Raw genomic sequence first — 17,422 nt, 5'->3', positions numbered from 1 at the left:
AATTATTCTTTAATATACAGGGGCCGGCCACAAAACGGTTTTTGTGGGGGGGGGGGGGGGGTTGTCCATGCAAAAAATCATAATCGATGGTCATTTTAAAGTTTTTGAATACGGTTTTGGAAAAAGAAGAGCGGGGCTCAAGCCAGGCCGGCCCCCAGCCCCCCCCCCCCCCCCCCCGCTGTTTCCGCGGCCTCTTTATCAAGCTTATCATACCATTTTTTTTTTTCAATTGCCCCCATCACGCGTGTATTGATATTCTGTACCCGGTTTCTTCTATAAACAAACTAAAATTAACCCAACTCCAGATGGAAATTCCGTATCACTATCAGTAGAAAGGATTATGTGTCTTTTCGGGCAGCCGGCCGGACGTCTTATGTAATGCACGTGGTTTATTGTGTAGCATCTCATAGTTGCTGTTTGTCATCTGTATCTCCTCCTACACCGGGCTCTCTCCACGACATTGCAGGTTTTACCAAATACAAAAAACGTAAGTTTTCTTCTTATTAACATTCGTGTATCAGTGACTGTTGTATTGCTTGTAATATTTCCATTCGTGATTTTGAGCTGTCATCATACTAAACTGAGAAAGAATTTAATAACATTTCATCTTGTCATTCGACCTTCTCACACTCACAGCTCAGCACTGGAGGAAGTATACACAGGCGTTTTGCTCCGTACACGACCAGTACCAGATTCTTCAATCGACTCCACGTTGACAGCAAATATGGGGAAGAAAGTCCAGAAAAAGACGAAAACAATGTGAGTAAATTAACCCATGATGTTTTATCAATAAATGTAAAAGAAATAATGATAAGAAGAATATATCTTTTATTTGTGTAATGATTGATCACCGTAAAATTTCAAAGAAGCGATATAGCCCAAGCAAAGGTGAGGGAATTGCTCCCCTCCCCCAGCATACCCAGTGACCATGTGGCGTCTGAGCGCAACCTTTCGTGTGGGGCATTTAAAAAAAAATGAGTGATAGTATATTGACCTTGTAGTGGAAAATTTAACTTTAATCGTCAGAAATAGGCTCCCATTATGCCCTTTTAAAATTTTTGTCAAATTCTCTTTTTTTTTGGGGGGGGGGGGGGTGGTGGAACATTGGGGGATCCAGTGCCCCATCCCCCTCTATTACATAAAGGATGAAAAGAGAAAAAAAAGGAAAGGGGGTATGATACAGATAATATGAAAATGTTCAGTAAAAAATGTAAAATAATTAATATTAGCTTCACTCTCGCTGAGGGGCGGGGCACTAGTGCCCCTTTTGTGGTCCTCAAGATGTAACCCACTGAGGTGCCATGGCCGAGTGGTCTAAGGCGCCTGGCTACATGAAAAAGTCTGGGGTTCGATCCCCGGCCGCGGCAGCTATGCCCGTGAGCAAAGCATTTAATCGACAATTCTCTTTTATCCTGCTCTCAAATAAATGGAAATGCTATATGTATTATTTGTAACTAGGTGTGAACTTGTTTTTTTTTTTAAAAGATGTAATTTGTGCCTGTATTTGCCCACTACTGCTGTCCCATTCAAAATGAATTTATTGCTGGGCCACTTGAGAGATACTTATCCAACATCTACCCCCCAAAAAAAATCACTCAGAAGAGTCCCCCTCCCAATGAGGTAATTGAGGGGGGGGGGTGAATGTTCAGGATGGTAATTCTTTTGTGGGAAATTTTCTGGAATAAGTGAAAACATGATAATATGATCTGGACTACCAATAAAATATAAAGCAAGTGAACCCCCCCCCCCCCCATTCATTTAAAGTAAACATATTTTTGCACTGTCCCTTTGTGTTTTCACATGGAACTGTTTTTTGTATTTATGATGTTTTTTATGTGTTTTTTTTATTTCACAGGTTCCTAAACAAAGTGATTAACTTTAAAGAGAAAAAAAATCTTCGCAACCAGTGCAAATATCGAAGGAGGAAGAGCTTGTTCAATAAAAGCCACGAACTGGCTGAGGTTACTGGATGCGATGTGTTTCTTTATGTCAAGGATGAGTTTTCAAAAGTTACATATTGGGGAACAGATAATGCATTGCAACTCTTTCAACCAGTAATAGATTCTTGTGACAACAATGACAGTACCCCAGTTTCATCTGTACAGTTTGTAACTCCGTCAAAAACCCCGAAACATTTACAGAGCGTGGTTCCATGTGATGCAGATTCATCCGATTTAGGAACTCTCTTATCACAATTAGCCAGTGGATCAGACAGCTTGGCTCTGAGTGACATCACACCACTATCTACATCATCTCCAAGCACATCTGTACAAGTCACACCCAAGGCCATTGCCAGTTCCTCACTGAACACCCTCAGCAGAGCTTCACCTAGAGTCGGTGTACACCCATCCACATCTCAGATCTCTTCACCAAAGCATGCATCCACACCAGATACTCTTAAGAACTCTCTCTCTACTTCAACACAAAACCTATCACAGAGTGTTTGTACTCCAAGACCAGCAGCAAAGCGCAAACTAGTTGGTGGTACTCCAGATTCAACACCCAAATGTCAACGCACTGCAGTGTCAAGTGGTGTAAACGAATCCCCACTCCCAAGAGCTCCTGGCAAATCTTTAGTCAGCACAAGCCTTCAAACATACCAAAGTGTTTCAACACATGATGCTTCATGCAAAGATAAATCCACATTTTCAGATGTAGTACAACATCAATCCATGCCTGATGCTGCCGTGGATTCATCGACACATGACATAGCACTATCATCTAATGTCCAGGATGAACCAAGTGAGAAAGAAGGACTGAACGATAATGAAATCATTCAAAAGGACAAAGCCAAAGGGAAGCAAAAGAAAAAAAAAGATATTTACATTGTAGAAGCAATTGAAGGTGAAAAGTTAGAAGATGGAGAAAAGCTTTTTTATGTCAAGTGGAAGAATTGGCCCCGTAAGTTTAATACGTGGGAACCAGAACACCACATACTGGACATACGCTTGCTAGAAGTCTACTACCAAAAGAAGGCAGAAAAATAAACTTTTTTTTCAGTAACAAATGGCCTTTTTATTTCATATTATCATTAGGTCAGACTAATATTCATGAACATACCTGAAGTATGTGGATAAATCACAAAAGCTTTGACAGAGTTTATGGATGACTACATGTATGATGTAACCACCATGTTCCACATAAATGTACAAGTATAAAGAAAGCAAAATTACAAATATACATGTACTGTACATGACCATGTACCATCTTTGTCATTTCTAAACTACATTTGATCTGTATGGTGTATTTACATACATAAGTACATCTCGTAATTTTTTAACAGATTTCTGTTCATGAAGTGAAATAAATGTTTTTTTTTAATATTGAGCTGAACAAAACTACTGAGTAACAACATGTACATTTGATGTTGACTTATTCCATGATTTCTTCTCTAAATTTCATGATGAACATGCACTAAGACTACATGTACCAGTATACATGTAACAGAAAGCAGACAAACCATGATAGTGATGCTACATGTACAATGTATAGTTGATCTTTGAAACATCTGAATTTATAGTGAATCATGTACACTGTACTCATATGCAGCAAAGGAACAATGTACCCACTGAACTGTGAATCAACGCATAATATACCAGTACATGGAATTCTTCTATTAAAATAGTATCTTCCATTTTTATTACACTGTAGGTTCAAAATTCATACTACATGTAGTAGACGAACATGTTCAGCTTTGTAAAATAAATTGTTTAAACTAAGTGCATGTAGAAATTCATCTCTTCCTTAATCAATGTTTAAATATGTTAGAAAAATATGTATTACGTATCGATTCAGTAAGTACAGTAGCAAAATGAGGAAATAAATCCCTCAATTTACATAGTTCATTTACTGTATGCAGATGACTATGAAAAAATTAGGTTACATGGACATGTAGATATTGTATCAAGATAAAAAAAAAGGAAAACATAAATATACATACATGTATATGTCCATAATACAGTAGTGTGCATGTTTTTAGTAAAGTTGCACCCCAAATATTCATGGTGTGAAGACTGAAGATAGATTGTACATGTATGTTTCATTTTTAAAGGCAGGGGAGGCCCACTGTACATGGACATGCTGCACTTCACTGTACATGTATATATATCTGTAAATACTTGTAAATACATGTAAATTACTTTGTTCTGTAACAAACATGCAAAGGCAAACAAAGAAAATATGTGAAAATTATCTTTGGCCTACGATGCATCCAAACTCATCATGGCCCACTACATGACTAGAAACAGTTGAGAAGCACTGATCTACATGTATATGAATGTACAGAGGGAATCGTTTCATTTGCTCTCATGTGCACTGTAAACTAAGCAGATAGAAATAGCTTCTACATACATGTACCAGAAGAGTTCATGATGTAGAGTTTACTCCAATAATTAATGAAGAGATTCACATACATGTATACATGAAATTCATGTTGTCTTTGATAATTGATATGTTTACCAAATGCACTTACATACACTGAAAATGTGCATACACTTATTGTATACTTATACTGTTCAAGATATATTTGCATGAATAAATGTTTCTTTTTCTTAATAAATACATGGCATGCTTTTAATTTGTTTAATATAATGCATTTCTATTTACCCTACATCAAATTTCAGTACAAGTAACTGCAATGCAGCAAACAGAAATGTTGTATAATTCAAGTTAAAACTTGAACAGATTCTTCAATCGACTCCATGTTGAGTCAACAGCGATTGGCTACCAATTTCTGTGCTCACATCTTTATGAGAAAAATTATACTGTACACTTAATTCCTGCCAGAACCCCTGACCTCACCTTGGGAGAGTGCAGCACAACATAAATCAATTTCTTGATAAAGGAAATTATGCCAATGGTAGGATTTCAACCCAAACAGTAAAGAAGGCAACAAATTACATATTTTCTTTTATTTTCAGGGGCTACTTTTCAAAACTCACTGACAACATGTAAATCTGTAACGTTGGCTTAGCATTGAGATGAGGATTTCCAGTGTTCTTTTTGTATGGAGGCTACAATAAATCGCTTCCAGCCCCTGTATAATTTTTTCCCTGCCCCTAATGGATAGTTATAAGTCCTCACTATTATGATGCAACTGCATGTTACGTGTCTGTAACTTTTGAGGAAATGAAAGAAAGTTATTATAAGAGTACATGTATACATGTACCTGCTATAAGCTGGACTGCCATTTCTGAACATTTTAGCCTGTGCATGTGCACTTACACATGTAGATTAGCTCAGTAGGCTACATGTATATGTACATGATACCACCATGAAATCATTTCATCATTTAAACAAAATTAAATTATTATATGTATTACATGGTTTTAACAAAATAAAATGGTTTGATATTGATAAAAAATAGAACCCTGCATTGAAAATACTGGATTGAAGGAGGAAAATGCTGGCTACACATTAAAGGGATGGTCCGGGCTGAAACTATTTATATCTAAATAAATAGTGTAAAATTCAGAGCGAAATGATGAAAATTTCATCAAAATCAGTAACAAATAACGAAGTTATTAAATTTTAAAGTTTATCAATATTTTGTGAAAAGCAGTTATTTGTACATGTAAATCGTCATCAATATTCATAAGGTGGGCTGATGATGAACATTACACCACAATTTCCTTTTCCTTATACATGAAATCATGTTTCATTTTTTCATACTTGTGTAAATCATGTGTCTCCATTATGATGAAATAAGTTGAGGCAATAAATACATTGTAATGCACTAAATCAGTTTTCAATCCAAATTTTTTGTTTTAGTCCTTGGTAAATTTTTTGAAATATACCTTATTTCATATAATGAAATACAAAAGATAAAGTGGGGATATGACATCATCAGCTCACCTAATGAATGTTCAATAAAGATGTGTTGTTTCACCAGAATAATGCAAATCTTTGAAATTCAATAACTTTATATGTTATCCCATTTTGATCAAAATATCAGCATTATGCTCTGTGAATTTTATTCTACATGTATATACATGTATTGTGATAGAAATACAAGTTGTACATCCAGTCTGAACCATCCCTTTAAGTGCATCTACATGTATAGGCATGCACTACAACATGCAGTTGTGACAGCCCCCATAACTGAATGATCACAAGCATGAAGAAAATATGAATTCTACAAAATTACACCATGTTCAGTCTGCACAAAAAGCCAGATATGTAAACACTTAAGATCGGACTTAAAATTAAGCCAAGATAAAAATGCGGGCCACCAATAAATGCATGTACATGTACAATGTACATGTATGAAAGATTAAACAAATAAAATCATCTTATTAGGAGTTCAGAAAAATATCAAATACACACATTTTAGTGTACTGCAAGCCTTGTGTTTGAACAAAAAAAGACAAGTCAGTTTCAATTTGTACATGTACATGTACATGTAGGTTGTCACTAGACTCTTTTAAGATTTAATATAGAGTTCTCTTCAAGTTCTTCAATATTGGCATTCACAAAAATTATTGGACCTTTTTTACATGTTTTAATACACCTGTACACATCATTTTCCCCAAAAATCAAATCACAGAAAAGTCATGCATTTACAAATGAGCAGTGCATGTAATGTGTGTTGAGTGTCAGTAACTGCTCAAAGAACAAAGCAAACGAAACATTTCACTGTTGAAATTTGTGCATTCCATTTGAAGATATTAAGGGATATAAAAGAGCTAAAATATCAACGAGACAAGTCCACGGTTGAAAGATGAATGAATTTGAGGATACCCAGTAGTGCTGTTGTCAGGAACAAAGATCTACATGTATGTATGTACAGGTACATGTATAGGAAAAAAAGTCAAGTTGCCAGAATTTTAAAGCAAACACATGTAACCATCATAATCTACACGTCGGTTAAGTCTCCATGTTCTGTTCAAATATTAGTCGTCAATGTACGTGTATTACTCTTCCAGTAAACATATCGGCTTTGAGACACCATAAATGAAATGAATAATCAAATACATTATTCATCTTCTTCACTGTCATTATTCACAAGCTGCTGACCAGAGACTTCCTCCTGAACCCGATCAAAGAAGGCAATGAAGTCATCCTTCTTCCTTTGCCTTACCGATGACTCCCATTCAGCCAAGAGCATGGTCCTGATACTCTCATTATCCAGTGAATCAATTAAAGCAAGGACGCGAGATGCGATAACTTCCTTCTTTTGGTTTCTTATGTCACTGTGCCATGCACGTTCTGCCTCAGTAACAAACACAGGATCCACCTCGCTCGTTGTATCTTCTCCGGAGTTGATATCAAACCTGCGACTTGCAAAATGCTGCCTCCTCTTGGTTGCCTGCTCTGTCAAGTTGACCAGTTCAGCATCAAGCTTCTCCAAGCTCACAGATTCGAACGCAACTTCTGAGAATGGATCCTGCAAAAAATTGCTGCTTCTCAAACGTGTCCTCCAGGCGGTGATCTCCTCATCATGTACTTTGTGACTGCTTGTGTAGGGCTTTACAGCTTCTGGGTCATCACTTGTCATTCTGGCAAAGACTGCAGACCTCAACTGCAATAATAAAAAGTAGAAACAAAATAAGCAAATAAAAAGGTGACTTTATATGCCACAAAAATCTGTAGCTTGCCTTTCAAAGTTTCATTAACTGCATGCATGTAAATATAAACTACATGTACATGCACATGGACACTATAGTGCATGTTTTCCCCCAATTAAAGACTTTGAAACTACATGTACTGTACACATGGGCGGAAATCTGTCCCCAAAGGTGTGGGGGAGGGGGAGGACTTTGACAAGTGAAAAAAGAAGGCTTTTACCCAAAATGTAAGGTCGTTTAGTCAAAAATACATGTATTATTTCGATTGGGAATGATGTATTTTTATCCAACAGGAAAGACCAAAAATAGTAGGGGGACATTTCATATTGGGGGGAACACATCCCGCCTCTGCCCATGGATTTCTGCCCATGCATGTACATGTATACTGTAGGTATGTACATTAACTTCATGTAGCCTTCTTAGAGTTGTCTTACAAATTATTGATTCTTCAAGAGCATGAAGGGAAATTAACTTAAAAGGGAAATATGACATCAGTACATGTTTGTAAGATAACAATAGAGTGCATTTAAGTCTTCTGAACAGGTAGTGTAAGCTTAACATTCATCATTTTCAATTCATCACATTTTGATTTAATTATCAGTGGTTAAATTGTTGAATTTGTGTATAAAAAGTAACATGATAAAATACATGTAAAGCAGTACGTTACCTCTAAGAACTTTTCCAGATTTCGAAAAATCCTCAGCCAGTCTTCCTCTGTTGGCACACCACGCGGTGCCCATGCTTTGCTATTCTTGTTTATCACTTCCAGAATAAAATCCAGGTCTTCGCAGCGTGAGGGGTCCCCAGACGTTGATAGTGCCTGGTGCATCCTCAGGAACTCCTGCACGGCTGGTGGGGCTGCCAAGAAGTTTGACAATTCCACTAATTCGATAAGTTGATACTTAGGGTGATTTCGACTGTGGAATATGGGAGCGAACTTGACTCTACCTACATAGATTAAAAGGGAAGGGGTTGGGGATACAAAGTACAAATAATGAGCATGACTATAATCGCAAAGATAGTCTTCATCATGATTTCTTCATAAATGTAGATTCTCATCTAGCTTTATAAATCTTTATCTTTAAGAATATTAGATGCATTGCTGATCAATCCAAAATACATGTACATGTAATACATTAATGCTGTTACAAATTATTGTATAAAAATAACGTTCACAGTAGGAAAAAATCTGAGGCACCGTAACTCTTGATAAAAGGAAACTGAAAACCAGAGTGATAATTAACAGAACAAGTATTATTTCACACAATGTTTTTGCTCTGAGTATATGTATATAAATCTGTTGGTATATACAATGGTGGACAGGAAATGTAGATGTACATGTACATATGTTGTTGTGCCAACATGTTATCATTAACTCTTAAAACAGATAATCACTTCTGCGGCAAAATTTGAAAGTTCTGATTAATTCAATAACTTTTCATTTTGGATTTACATGTATACATTTGTATGTTACATGTACAGTTGTATGTACAGTATGTATACCGGTATGTACAGTACATGTACAAGTATGTATGAATATGCACAGAAAATTGTTATTTTTGCCAATTTCAAGATTAGGACTAAGTAAAGTATGTATGTACAGACTTCATACATGTACATGAACATTTGCATGCACATTGTAAATGTGTAGGACCTGTTAATATCAACTGTACTAGGAGAAAAATAGGCAAAATTTTTCGCATATTACCTGCTATCACTAGAGCCATGTTGTTGTGTCGAATTCCTTCTCTCAAATGCATGATGGCAGAAGCATACGTCAGTATTTGCTCCTGTAAGTACTTGAATTGAGGCTTCTGCACTCCTCGACTCCACCGCAGAAAGCCATCCGGGGTTGCTTTGGAGCTCTTGGACAGGCATTCCCTCACATACGGCAGCACAAGTTCTTGTAAGCTCCCATAGTACATAATCTGTAGAATTTCCCAAGATTTGTGGTGGTCGCTTCCAGCTTTTGCATATTTCTGTGCATTGTCCGAACAGAATCCCATTGTTTTTGCTAGATCTTTAAGGCATACATCCCAATTGAGGGCGAAGAATGACCTGACCATATTCATTTCCACATGTCCATGTCCAATTCTTAGTAGCACCCAGTCAAATTCAAGACAAGTAGGAAGGTCCTTCGGAGCCACATTGGCATATGCATCATGTTCCGCGCAGTGAGATTCATACGCCTTCCTCGTGAATACAGCCTTCTTACACTCCTGGCAGGTAAATGTTTCTTTCAGCACCCTTTGTGCTAAAAAAAAGGGCAATCCATCGCATGTCACAGCTACCCACTCTCTCTCCCCATCAGGTACATATTTCTTTACTTTTACTTGTTTCCCAATTTCTTGGAGTACTTTCAGAACACTTGCATGAGAATTTGGGTTCACGAAGATTGGTTCACCTGCATGTACCTTTACTTTGCTCGAAGAACACGTACTTTTACCAACATCGGAAAGAGGAATGTCTTGATAACTGTAGGTTATTTTCGTTTGGGACTCGGGTCGTTGCTGTGGTTTTCTAGTTTCATCTCTGCTTTCTAGCTCTCCTGTTTGGTTTTTTAGACTGGCAGAACAGGAAATACAAACTCGTTTTGTCCGAAGGTTGTTTACTCCACAATGCACACAAACTCTCCAATCCCTAGCATGTGCCTGTTCATCAATTTCATCATCTACATGGTCTCTTAGTTTTGAATCTTTCGTTATCTGTTGTTCAGTTACTGTGTCAATGGCCTTTTGTAGCGAGTGGAATACCTGGGTATAATGAGTGCTATCTACTGCCTTGTTGAAGTCACTACCCTTGTCTAGAATTGTATTTATTTTCTCTGCAATATTGCTTGCCGTTTGCCAATTTCCTGGCTTTAGGTCCTTCGATGCTTGGAGTCTTCCTGCGGGCTGAACTTCAGCAATGCAAGTTGAGGTAATCACACTAGCTTTGACCTTGTTGTCAGTTCTTACGTGGTATGATTTTCCAATTACTTGGTCGTTATCAAAACCAACAAGAATGTCTCCACTGGGAGTGTCCAGAGGTTTTGCTGCTTGCTCTTTCAACCAATTAAGGATGTACGTATGACTTCCAGCAGGGCTCGATGATGATATGACATTACATGCAGCTTTGTTCCTGGTTGCAGCGTGGACAACTAAGTTTTCCGACAGGGAAAATGGCAGCACAATCTTTTTATTATAAAGGGAATAAACTTGTTCGATTGTCTTAGCAAGGTGTAGATCCTGATTAAGATCATGTGATGGACCAATTCCCTTCAAGAATGAGTGTACTACACTATTCCTTTCATTGACCCATTTCTTCACATCCAATGATGTAAGTACGTCAATGCTACTTTTCTGTAATAGTTTAATGTCTTCCTTTATATTTAATCGCTGGCTTTTACCAAGAAAATTAGCAACCTCTGCAAGTTCCTCTTCCTCAAAAGATTCCAATTGTTTGATAACCTGATTCACTCTGGTGCTACTGCTAACGCTAGAGCTCGGACTGTTTTTAGTAGGCCTAACGTTAGTAGTACTAGTAGTTGATGATGTTGACGCAGTCGCAGATGATGACGGTCCCAATGGCGAGAACTCTGATTTCGAGGTTCCCTCACGTTCAATAGCAGCTACACGATCCTTAAAATATTTGTGACAAAGTGAACAAATCACGAAGACTCTCTTCTTCTTCTGTCTTACATGTAGTAGGAGTAACCTGTCTTTTTCTTTATTTTCCTCGGCCCATTCTGCTCTCACACGCTCATCAACCTCTAAAACACTAACAAATTCTCCAACGTCTGGGACCAAAGGTTGATGAAGGTCTACGTGCAAACGATTTGAACATTCATGAGCAAATTTACCATCTGCTGTCCTTTTCGACATGTCCACGCATCATTTCCATCACCAGCATATTATCAACATAAAAGGTTAGTGAATCCAAATATAGAAATTAACATCCAAAAGCAAACAACTCCGAAAATTGCGCAAAATATGTATACAAATTCAGTTAATCGTCACGGAACAAAACGCAGTGAGTCCAGTACCTACACACGTGAACAACATGCACGTACGTACGTACCGTACACAAGATCGAGTGTATACCGTATACTTTGCCGTATACACACGAGTACACGTAGACGGCATACGAACAAAGACTTTGCTGTGAAAAGGAGCAGCGACTGGAGAGAACATCTAGCAATACACATTTCGATTTTCGAAACGAAAAATCTAACCTAATTACGTATTCCGATAAAGATTTCTCAAAATGTCATGGATGATTCCTTTCTATTTTCGAAGAGGGGGAATATCAACTATTTATCGTTTGTATCATGGAGTATACAAAGTATTGAACCATGACATTTCGTGTAAGAATGTTTCAAATATTGGTAGTCGAAATTCACAGAATTTTTACATTGACAAAGCGTGCGAAGCCGCGCAATGCATGATGGGGGGTTGCACTATGAATTATGCATGAGGCCTATTTTAGCGGAAATCCATTCTTTTAGTGGGTAGTGGAAAAGCGTTAGTGCGCCAGACTGGTTATTGAGTGGCATCACTTACGAGACTGCAGTTTGAACGGAGTAGGTGCCAGTGGCTTTGATAATTTGAATTACTGGCGCAATTATATATCTCGTTAGCAGACAATACAAGCACCAGGAACAATGAAGACGTAGGCCCTGGGCAAATTATGTTTCATAAAGTTATGATAAAAAAAATGTCTTATGTAATGCAACATAACATAATTACAATATAACATTATAATGAATAATATTTTCTTCTTTCCCACTATACGCTTCTCTTCCTTTCTCCCTCTTTTCTCCTTTTCCCCTTTTCCCCGTTTTTTTTGGTCAGCCGATTGGGAGGGCACGTGCCCCCCATGCCCCCCCCCCGTAGTTACGCCACTGTATGTCCATATGGCAAATACCCCTCCAATATTATCATCTTTTTTACCCCATGATGGTTTAATGGTTTTATTAGAGATTACATTAAAAAAGAATTGACATTCCATCTTAATCCCTTCCCAAAGACACCAACATTGATGAATTGGAAGAAACGGGAGTTTCTCGTCAATGTTATGATAAGGACAGAAGTATTTCGTTTGGAAATGGTGAACTGGCTCTTTATTTGCATGTTATGATTCAATAATATTGTTTTATTTGTTAAGCGGTATTTCAGGAAGAATTTTCGCCAATAAAACAATTATCTCTTGTGATGTTTTTTTTCTTTTCATTTCTTTCGTAAAAAGTGGGGGTGATGTTTGTACAGGCCATCCCCCCTCCTCGAAAAGTGGGGGGGGGGGGATATATCCCCCCCATCCCCCCCGGGATTTACGCCAGTGTTGATCACGCATCATATCTCCCTTTCTTTTCCTGTTCTGTGTGTAATATCATGTACAAAAATAGTACAGGGCATTGTGTAAATCTAATGGCAGCAATAAGTAATTTTGTTAATTTGGTACGATTCTTCACGAGTACTATACAGAAATTAAGTATTGCTTGATAATAAGAGATGTCCCAGTTTCTTTCTGAATCTAGTCTTCATATGCGCTCATTAGCACACTTTGCCTAGAACATGTGCATCTGCCTTTTCAGAAGAGTAATTTTCGGTGTTCATTAATTTTCGAACTGACTGGAGAGGAATCATTGAAAGAAAATATGTTATTCTTACAATATCAGGAAGACGATCAACTTCAGTTGAAGTCGAGACCACATATGAGCCATCTTTCATGCGAACATCATCTGGAGGAGTCTTTAAAGTCCACAGCTATACAGCCAACCCTTCAGATACCATCGCGCCTTCTCGTATTCAAGACTTGATCTCAGAGTCCTTCTCCTATGACAATAGCACAGTAACTCTGGTTTGGACAGCTGTAGGAGATGACATGGACCACGGAACTGGTAATGATAATACTTTTTTTATCCAGTAAGATGAAAAGTTGAATAAAAGGATTCAATATGTTATTGTCAAGATTTGCATTGCCATCATGTTTTTCATTTCTTCTATGTTACAAAAACTATACAAGCATAAATTAGATAGTAGAAGTATTGCTCTTTCTCTTTTCATTCATCATATTTTATTTTGTCCAATCTTCAAAGCATACAGTTACGAACTTCGCTATTCCACCAACTTCTCAGAGGTGCGAGACGACTTCAACAGGAGCCATTTGGCCTCTCAAGAACAAGTGCTGTACGGCAATCTATCCCACGTCAATGCTTCGGGAACAACGGAGAGTGTCACTATTATCCTTCCACAGAAGGGAGAGGACATCGTTTATTATTTTGGTATTCGAGCTTGGGATGAGTCCGAGAATGGAGGGGACTTGTCGAACATTGTTTCACTGTCTATCCGTTTCATACCAGTGGCATTACCAACCGTAGTGATGCCTACCATGCACGCTACTGATGTAATGACAGAGATAATTACTACTGTAGACAAGACAGAATCGATTGCTCCAGGAACCATCGAAACTTCGTCAGAGACCACAGTATCCAAGGAACCTGAGCCTTTGGAGCGAACAACACAACAAGAGATTCCTGATACAACGAAAGCCACGGAACTAACCGGACCAGAAGCACAGGCTGTAATCAATGGCCTGTCTTGCGCACTTAGTGCAGTTACCATCATAGCAGCAGTCAGTTTGGTGTACATCTACTATCTAAGGCAGAGCCTCTCCTTGGTGAAGCCGTTTACCCCGCCTAAATCAGCCTGGGCACAGCAAGAACTTGCGGATGTTGAGATGGTACAAAAGGATCCTAGCTACATGAGGAAAATTCTCGTTTAAACTATATACATGATATAACCCCAATTGCATATAGTTCTGACCCTTTCTGACTTTAATACGCCGGCTACATTTATCTTTTTCTTCAATTAGATTTGTGTAGATTAAAAGGAACTATGTCCTTGATGTTGATGTAAATGTATAATTATCAGTAGTTAAAAAATAAGATGTTTCTTGCATTTAGATAAATGAACCTAAAAAAGGGAAAATGAAATTGAGATTTTAGTTTTATATCATAATCTAAAATACGAAGTTCAGCTATAGGCTGAAACAACTAAGCGTAAGAGTAGGCTTATATGTTCGCTCATATTTATCCAAGGTTTAGGTGGTGTAGATTTTTTCACCCATTGTCTGTGTGTTCGTGTATATTATCCTACGTACACTGTTAGAAAAAACAGAAGATTTTGCAGAAGAAAAATTAAAAAACAGATTTTACAGAAAGAAGTAACCAAATCGTTTGTAAATTGTTTAAACAGGAAATATTTTTTTAAGTAGAAAATTTCTAACAGTGTAGAATTGAAATGCCATCAAAAAGTTGTATTTGTAAATGTACTTTAAATTTCAGATTTTTCTAAAGCTTGAATTATTTCATTAAAGGCCTCCATTTTTTTATTTCTTGATCTCGAAATACGCAAGTAACGCATTGAAAATGCACCAACCGTATCACGTGTTGTGATTTTAATTGTTGCTATTTGATTTTAGTGGAGAAAGTTGTTAATTTTAAACGGAGAATACATTATATTGATAAATATAAAACATTTGGTTATAAATTTTACGCAGTTAGAATTAAAGAAATTAGATATCGAGCTTATTACTGATCGAATTGATATGTGATACATGATTACTATGTGTTATATTAGTTTAGACGAGTCAATGTAGCACAATGGAAAATACGAAATAAATAGAAATAGTTTTTTTTCACGTTATTATAACTTATCAGAACGCGATCGAAAGACATTTTGCTGATACAGAATGTATGAGAAAGAAAGAGAGATAGAAAAGGAAAAGCAATCATATTGAACCTTAATACATCATTAAACATAACCTAAAACATTATTTGAGACTGGATTTTGACAATTGGAACTACTGTATAATACAACATTAACAAAATGTGAGCTTATTTTTGAAAAAAAGTAACAGAACATTCTTTCATATTATCGGAAAGTTTATTCTGAAGTTGGGGGACTGAATATTGAAATGCTCTTTGCCCATATATGAAATTGTATTTACATTTGGGGGATGAACATCTTTCTGTTACTTGAACGTAGTTGAATAACCGGGTGATACTCATTGAGAAGGTGTTGTAAGTATGTAGGGGCCACTTTATGCTGACATTTAAAAGCAATTACAATCTTTCATTGGTAACCTATGTATGAGCACTCGAACTATAGGAGAAACTGATTCTCGAGACCGTGTTTTAGTGACAACCCTGTCAGCAGAATCCTTAATTCGCTGCAGTCTACTTATCAGTGTGTCGGACAAACCATATACAATTATCGAATATGGCGAATTGCAAATGCATGAACAAGGCTTGCTGTAGTTTCCTGATCAAAATAACGCCTAATCTTTCCAATTTCGTATAGACCATAAGAAGCAGAACGACATTGTCTTGTTTATATGGCTAGACATTGTCAATTGACTATCGCTCGCTATGCTCATTCGCTAAATTATCCAATAATCACACCTTATGAAAGACGATTTTGGTCATCATGTCTTCCAACTACTGAAAATTTGCTCGCTCGCATTTGGATATTAACTGTAGTTAAGTAGTTGACAACACAACAAATTCATTATAATAGCCATTAAAAAAATCCTTGAAAGATAATAAGGTTATGTACACGTTTCTATACCCCCATATACATAGCATTAGGTGTGGGGTGTCCCCCCCCCCAATTTTTAATTCTTAGGTCAATATATTGCTTTCACCCTCCACTGCTCGGACCGGATTTACGCTAGTGTATACTGTTTGCTGTAATTTATGAAGAGATTACGTATCTTCCTAAATTTGCCTTTCAAACAATGCGATCGCGTAGCGCCAGCTGATTTTTTTATATTCAGTCCTTTTTTTGTAAGCATGAACAGAATGCAATGAAAACTCGAATCGCAAGCAAATAATCTGTGCATATTTACTTTAAAATGGGATAATCAAAGCTCCATAATTATCCTCGTGAGCAGATTATCTCTCTGAACAGGGAATGCGAGCGCGAAGAGAGAGTGAAATTTTCATTAAAAAAAACAACTGTCATTTGGAGGAAACCTTGAGAAAGCAGAGCTTGTGAAACAGGTTCCAGTTAACTTATATAATGGTATCATTATTCATAATTTGAAAAGATACACTATACAAAACAACACGAAACAGGACACACTTAGACAGACAACAAAAACATCCTGCAGTTAAGTTTTTAGATTGTGACGATTAATTTGGTTAAATTTGAGTTTGCGTTTGAAAGTAAATAAGCTTGGTGAGTTCTTAACAGACTCATCCAGAGAATTAAATAAATCTATATATAAATGAATGATAATTTTCTGTTTAAATAGTGTTTTCAATAAAGGGAGGTGAAATGATTTTAATAGTCTTGTGGAATAGCTATGGGAATGATCGTTTTTTTGTAAATAATAAACTTAGAATGGGTTGGCAATTCGCCGCGATTTAATTGATACATAAAACAGCCAAGACGAAGGTGGTATAGGTTATTTATTTTCAAAATTTTATTGGGCTAAACAATCTTCATGGCTTATAATCCTTATTTACGCTTTTGAATTAGCAATACTCTATCGAAATGAATTCTAGGGGAGGTACCCCAAGCTAACATCCCATAGTTCAAGTATGGGAGCATGAGTTTATTATATAAACTAATTAAAATATTTGAAGGAAACGAATTTGTTAGCTTATTGATGACACCAACCTTGTTAGACAATGATTTTCCCAACTGTGGAGAGATTTGACCAAAATATTCATCATTTCGGTGCAAAAGCTACTTTCTTTGCTTGTCAATTTCTTTTTGAACAAAATACCATTGGGAGCTAGTTTAAAATTTGTGTATTTTCCGAAGTAAAAACTATCATTTTTCGCTATTCTATATACAATGTAGGTTTCA

At 37.0% G+C, this 17,422-nt stretch overlaps 3 protein-coding genes across 4 annotated transcripts; 2 read left to right on the top strand and 1 right to left on the bottom strand.

Annotated features, from left to right (window-relative positions):
- Positions 1-401: 401 nt before the first annotated feature.
- On the top strand, positions 402-4,552 carry LOC135159461 (uncharacterized). 2 transcript variants are annotated; one of them, XM_064115573.1, is made up of 3 exons: positions 402-487; positions 637-759; positions 1,856-4,552. In XM_064115573.1, the coding sequence occupies exons 2-3, from the start codon at positions 725-727 to the stop codon at positions 2,985-2,987; spliced, it is 1,167 nt and encodes a 388-aa protein (XP_063971643.1). In that variant the 5' UTR covers positions 402-487; positions 637-724; the 3' UTR covers positions 2,988-4,552. The 2 variants fall into 2 exon arrangements, with proteins under 2 accessions (XP_063971643.1, XP_063971644.1); XM_064115574.1 differs by lacking the exon at positions 402-487 and having other exon boundaries at positions 588-759; positions 1,856-4,546.
- Positions 2,998-11,606, bottom strand: LOC135159460 (uncharacterized). Its single transcript, XM_064115572.1, has 3 exons — positions 9,274-11,606; positions 8,233-8,513; positions 2,998-7,519 (listed from the first exon to the last, which is right to left on the bottom strand). Exons 1-3 carry the CDS (start codon positions 11,426-11,428, stop codon positions 6,974-6,976), a joined length of 2,982 nt encoding a protein of 993 aa, XP_063971642.1. The 5' UTR covers positions 11,429-11,606; the 3' UTR covers positions 2,998-6,973.
- Positions 11,607-13,233: 1,627 nt separating this feature from the next.
- LOC135159462 (calcium-activated chloride channel regulator 1-like) lies at positions 13,234-15,198 on the top strand. Its single transcript, XM_064115575.1, has 2 exons — positions 13,234-13,443; positions 13,642-15,198. Exons 1-2 carry the CDS (start codon positions 13,272-13,274, stop codon positions 14,325-14,327), a joined length of 858 nt encoding a protein of 285 aa, XP_063971645.1. The 5' UTR covers positions 13,234-13,271; the 3' UTR covers positions 14,328-15,198.
- Positions 15,199-17,422: the final 2,224 nt, after the last annotated feature.

This window comes from Lytechinus pictus, unplaced genomic scaffold (genome assembly GCF_037042905.1).
Source record: "Lytechinus pictus isolate F3 Inbred unplaced genomic scaffold, Lp3.0 scaffold_256, whole genome shotgun sequence".
NCBI lineage: Eukaryota > Metazoa > Echinodermata > Echinoidea > Temnopleuroida > Toxopneustidae > Lytechinus > Lytechinus pictus.
This window is presented reverse-complemented; position numbering and strand designations above follow the sequence as displayed.

Excerpts from the sequence above, each read along its gene's own strand:
- LOC135159460 (XM_064115572.1), bottom strand. The coding sequence starts at position 11,428 with ATGTCGAAAAGGACAGCAGATGGTAAATTTGCTCATGAATGTTCAAAT. Across the intron at positions 8,514-9,273 it reads CATGGCTCTAGTGATAGCAG|GTAGAGTCAAGTTCGCTCCC; the intron begins GTAATATGCGAA and ends TAATCTATGTAG. Across the intron at positions 7,520-8,232 it reads ATCTGGAAAAGTTCTTAGAG|TTGAGGTCTGCAGTCTTTGC; the intron begins GTAACGTACTGC and ends TTATTATTGCAG.
- LOC135159462 (XM_064115575.1), top strand. The coding sequence starts at position 13,272 with ATGCGAACATCATCTGGAGGAGTCTTTAAAGTCCACAGCTATACAGCC. Across the intron at positions 13,444-13,641 it reads TGACATGGACCACGGAACTG|CATACAGTTACGAACTTCGC; the intron begins GTAATGATAATA and ends CAATCTTCAAAG.
- LOC135159461 (XM_064115573.1), top strand. The coding sequence starts at position 725 with ATGGGGAAGAAAGTCCAGAAAAAGACGAAAACAAT. Across the intron at positions 760-1,855 it reads CAGAAAAAGACGAAAACAAT|GTTCCTAAACAAAGTGATTA; the intron begins GTGAGTAAATTA and ends TTTATTTCACAG.